The 4,936-nt window shown below is 53.1% G+C and overlaps 1 protein-coding gene across 1 annotated transcript; it reads left to right on the top strand.

Moving 5' to 3' along the window:
- The first annotated feature begins 1,395 nt into the window (after positions 1-1,395).
- Positions 1,396-4,439, top strand: LOC104618223 (putative adenosylhomocysteinase 3). The gene is made up of 7 exons (XM_010283766.1): positions 1,396-1,465; positions 1,607-1,701; positions 2,498-2,596; positions 3,031-3,099; positions 3,181-3,259; positions 4,027-4,147; positions 4,274-4,439. Exons 1-7 carry the CDS (start codon positions 1,396-1,398, stop codon positions 4,437-4,439), a joined length of 699 nt encoding a protein of 232 aa, XP_010282068.1.
- Positions 4,440-4,936: the final 497 nt, after the last annotated feature.

The following is a 4,936-nucleotide window of genomic DNA, read 5'->3' as shown; positions in this document are numbered from 1 at the left end:
CACAGCTCCCTCCTGCAGCCGGGAAAGGGTTCCTGCACCAAAGCATCACCCACTTTATCTGTGCCCCACGCACCAGCTTGCGTGGTCGCAACCACAGTGGCCAAGAGTTTAATGATGTGGCTTTAAAAAGATTGAATGTAGGGGTTTTGAAGGAGGGATGTTAGGAGTGAACTGTGACCTTCGGAGAGCAAACTCGGGCTTTACCGTGCTGTGCACACACCTCACCCAAGGAATATTTTGGTTTCTGTGGCCACCTTTGCTTCACAAACCTCTCCTTGCTACCGGCGGGGCCCCGGGGGCGGGACCCGGAGGCAGGGCTGAAAGCCCATGGCTCTCCCCTCGCCCGGGCACGCTGCAGTTACACCCGACCTCCTTTCCTCCAGGTAAAGGTGGTTTTGGTGCAGAGACGCTGCTTCTGCGTCCCAAAGTGCGAGATGGGACGTGGCTATGAAGGCAGAGTCCCAAAACCACCCGGACCCTTATCAAACCCGCAGCCTCCTCCTAACAGCAAGCTTTCAAAGGGCCACCGCGGAGAGAAAACCAACGAGCCCTGCTTAATTAGCAGAGCTGATCAACTTTCGGTGTGCTTGGTGACCTTCACAAGTGGCACATCCAGCACCCACACCCTTAGTGGTGTCGCTGGTTCCTGACCCTGCACGAGGCAACGCTGTGCAGCCCCTCTTGCAAGGGGTTTGCAGTGGGGGGAAAAAACCCCCCCACCAGTAAATGGGACATACAGCAGAAACAAATTACCTTTTTTTTTTATAGTAGCTACGATTTTGCAGCTTGTGAGAGTCACAGAGGTTCGTTCTCGGGAGGACTGTCAACAAATCCTAAAAAAATCCTGCCCTTGTTACCTGGTGTGCTGGGTGCACCTTGCTTGGTGTAGTCAGGAAAGGCTTGCTGAGCGCTCAGCACTTCTAGAGATCCTGTAGGTGCCTAAATGTGGGTTGCAAGGTTAATGGCAGGCAGCTGTGGGTTTTGGGTGGTTTGGGTTGTTTTTAAGATGACCTAAGTCCCTATCTGAAAGAATTCTGCAGCAGGAGGGTGTATCTGCATCTTCTGGATGTACTTTGCAGGAGTGGCAGCTTTAAAAAAGCCATCTTGGTTGAAAATGGAGATTTGCAGATGTGGAGGCCTTGACAGAAAACGTGAAACCCCCCAAATCTCTTTTCACTTCCCCCCACAACAGTCCCAAATCCTCCAGGTTGACTCCAGAAACCCTCCCGATGGTGGGGTACATGGTCCTTCGCATGCTGCCTTGCTGTTTTCCGGTCTCTGGCATTAGAAAGTTAAAATGAGTGTCTGAGAATCAGTTGATGGGGTGGGGGATTCCTATTTTTGGCTTGGTTTTGCTGCTTCTCAGACTACTTTTTCCCCCACTCGCCTCTTAGCATGGATGGATTCCGGCTTGTGAAACTCAATGAAGTCATCAGACAAGTTGACATCGTCATCACCTGCACAGGTACGCGGTCCCCCCGAGGCAGGAGGACGGGTTGTCAGGGGTGCGCACCCTATAATTAGGTCCATCTTTTTCCAAAGGAAAGGGCAAAAAGATGGGGAGAGATGAAGATGGGTATTTACTGTGGATATCGCTGTCTGGCAGGCAACAAGAACGTGGTGACCAGGGAACACCTGGACCGGATGAAGAACAGCTGCATCGTCTGCAACATGGGGCACTCCAACACCGAGATCGACGTGGTGAGTGCAGGGACGTGCGCCGGGAGCGGGGACGGCACGGGGTGGGGTGCCGGTGCTTGCAGGACCCTTCGGCAGCGGTGTCTGACCGGTGCCGCTTGAGCAAGCACCTGGGAGGAGGTAAAACAATCCACCGCTCCCCGTGTCTCAGCAGTCGCTGGCAGACATGTCGTTGTCATTCCTGCGATCCCGAAGGATGCCAGCAAGCCAGACAAACTGCTCCAGCTTCCAGCGCAGTGTCCGGTATCCTCCAGCCTCATTCCTTCCCCTGGAGAGTCGGTGAATCGCCCTCTCCAGCCCAGTCCCTCTGCTTTCCTGTTATTATACCACTAAGACCCAGCTAAGGGTTCAGCTTGGTGCACGCTCAACCCCACCACGCTCTACTGAGATTGGCTGGTCTGTGCTTAGAGAGAAGTAGAAAAACAGGAGAATCTTGTCTGAAGGTCAGTGGAGAATTGCTCGGCCAAACCCGAGGGGTTAAAGCCGTTTTCTGTGCTGCCCAGCCCACCTGGCTGGGAAGAAGTGACCGCAGCCATGCAGTTGGTGACCATAAATCCCCTTCAGCCAGAACAGCTTGAACAATAGTTGTTGCTGGAGCTTTGATGTATTGTAATCATAAAAATAGTTCCAGGTTATGATTCATAAAGGTTTCATTCGTCTGGGACTGCGACCAGACCCAGAGGAAACTATAAGCCCAGGACAATGTCAGCGAGTTGCTTCCTCTTTTCCTTCCTATGATGTAGCTTTCTGGGTTTTGATCTTTCGCCAGTGCTTTAACTATTTTCACACCGTGTTTCAGGCAAGCCTGCGTACACCCGAGCTGACCTGGGAGAGGGTGAGGTCCCAGGTGGACCATGTCATCTGGCCAGACGGAAAAAGAATAGTCCTTCTGGCAGAGGTGAGTTGCAGGCAAAGGAGCAGGAATTGCAACCTGTTCTCTGCTTGCAGAGGAGGAAAACAAGGGCTGGATGAGCGGTGGAGCCGAAGCGTGTCCAGAAATCACCTCCTTGGGCCTCAGCAGCTCAACGGTCCCTCTGGATAAAAGGCTTGGTGTAACCCTGTTTTAGCTGATGGGTCACTGGAAAGCAGAAAAGCTCCTGTGTTTTTCTTTATCCCACCCCGGGGTGTCTCCCACAGGATATTTTACCAGATTTTCACTTCTAAAACGTTCTACTGAGTTATAAGGACAACCAGTATCTCGGGATTCAAGTGCATGTGATAAAAGTTTCATCCCAGAAGGGACGCATTTCATGGGTGATTCTTGTACCTTCTGTAGGGTTCTAAACTGGTTTTGGTGCCGTGTTGAGATAACAACCCGTTTTTGCTTCCCAGGGCCGCTTGCTGAACCTGAGCTGCTCCACCGTCCCCACCTTCGTCTTGTCCATCACTGCCACCACACAGGCAAGTAGGGTTTGAGCTGAGCCAAACGCGGCGTCTCACTCCATAGCAGGCAGCACTTACCTAAGTGTCTTCTCCACCCAGGCTTTGGCTTTGATAGAGCTCTACAACGCTCCCGAAGGCCGCTACAAACAAGACGTGTACTTGCTGCCTAAGAAAATGGGTAAAGATGTGCTGCTTGTCTTCTCTTTTTTGTTTCTGAGCTTGAACAGATGGGAGGTTTTGCTAGGCTGGGCTGAGGTCGGCCCGGCATCGCAGCCTCCTGGGCTCTCTTGTTTGCCTCCCTGCCAAGCTCAGGGTCTTCCAGCAAGTTCTTCCCGCTGGCTGGGCTCTTTGCTAAATTGGATGCGTTGTTTCCCCGTCCCACCTGGGGAAAACATGGGGACGCGCTTGGCCGAGCGCAGGAGTCCGTCCACGCTGGTGCAGGAGATGTTCATAGAGGACTTCTGCCAGCAGAGCCGCCTTCGTTGGCTGCGAAGACATGTAGTCCCTGACAACAGCTCTGCCAGCAGAACCCCCTCTTGAGGACACAAGCTAAACCGACCACGCTTTTGCTGCAGAATTGGTCTTTTTTTGGTGTTAATTGTATTTTTTTGAGACCAGGTGCAGCTTGTCCCTAGCTTGGATCTTTGGTGTGACCTACCAGAAATGCCCAGTGGCTCCTGTGTCAGTGGAGCATCCAAGCTTGCCCAAGAGTACGGCATAACACAGCAGCGCACCCAGGAGTCCTGCTAGACGGGACCTGTTCAGGGAAAGGTTTCCCCCTCTAACTCAAAATAGATAAGAGCCTCGGTTTTCTCCGTTCAGGGTGAAAAGCAGTCCTGCAGTTTAGCAGCAGAGGTGTGAGGAGCAGTGCTTTTTTCCCAGCTGGGGCTTTAGGGTCCCGTTGCCTTCCCTTTGCCATACTAATGAGGCTTGAAATCGTTTCAGACGAGTACGTGGCAAGCCTTCACCTCCCAACGTTTGACGCCCACCTGACAGAACTAACGGACGAACAAGCAAAATACCTGGGACTGAATAAGAACGGACCTTTCAAACCAAACTACTACAGGTGCTGCTCCTCAACCCCCACGCCCCACGAGCGTGGGGCACGCCTGGGGAGGGGGGCAGAGGGCACAGGGTTTAAATCCCTTGAGAAGATACCATGGGCTCTCCGATAATTCCCGTTGCCGCGCAGAACGCGGTCCGGCCAGGAAGGGGAGGGCGCGGCTGGCGCTGTGACGCGGCACGCTTGGCAGGACGCGAGCCCTTTGTATCTGGCGGCAGCTGTCACCCAGACGTGGCGAATGGCGGAGCGATGCCATCCGGCCAACTCGGATGACAGCTTTATTTTTAAAGTTTGAGGAAGGATGAGATGGCGCAGAGCAGCGTTTGCCCCTCAAGCTGGGGGCTGCTCGGACGGGCTTGGCTCCATGGCTTTCCTCCCCCCGCGCGGGCTCTGCTGATCCCCCCAAAATAACAATAATTTTCAGTATAAGCCACTGGATCACTTCCCTTTCCGAGCTTACGTCTGTAGCCAACACTGCAATGCATTTTTTACCGTGAAAATGAAACGGTTTTGCGGGGGTTGAAGCCCTGATCCTTTTCTGGCAGGGAAAGGCATTTTCCTGTGGCACAGGTCTTCAGCGCTCACGCGAGAGCAATGCTGCACCAAAACGCTTCAGTTTTGGGGCTTAGTGGGTTCTGCCAGATTATGAGGTTTTTTTCCTGCCTTATGTTGCGTGCAAAATGATTAAGGTGCTGCCACACGGCCGTGCCCTCCCGTAGAGGAATTTCCTCTGGCTCAATTTTCTTTTCCCGGTTTTGGTGTCTGGCTGTAGCCCCAACCTTGGTTTTGTCC

The sequence above is a fragment of the Phaethon lepturus genome, unplaced genomic scaffold (assembly GCF_000687285.1).
Source record: "Phaethon lepturus isolate BGI_N335 unplaced genomic scaffold, ASM68728v1 scaffold27083, whole genome shotgun sequence".
Lineage (NCBI taxonomy): Eukaryota > Metazoa > Chordata > Aves > Phaethontiformes > Phaethontidae > Phaethon > Phaethon lepturus.
Note: the sequence above shows the minus strand (reverse complement) of the source record. Positions and strands in the feature narration are given on the sequence as shown.

What these genes read in the sequence shown, in the direction of transcription:
- LOC104618223 (XM_010283766.1), top strand. Translation starts at nt 1,396, where the DNA reads ATGGATGGATTCCGGCTTGTGAAACTCAATGAAGTCATCAGACAAGTT. An exon ending in CATCGTCATCACCTGCACAG is followed by an intron (nt 1,466 to 1,606) that starts GTACGCGGTCCC and finishes GCTGTCTGGCAG; the next exon opens with GCAACAAGAACGTGGTGACC. An exon ending in CCATCACTGCCACCACACAG is followed by an intron (nt 3,100 to 3,180) that starts GCAAGTAGGGTT and finishes TTCTCCACCCAG; the next exon opens with GCTTTGGCTTTGATAGAGCT.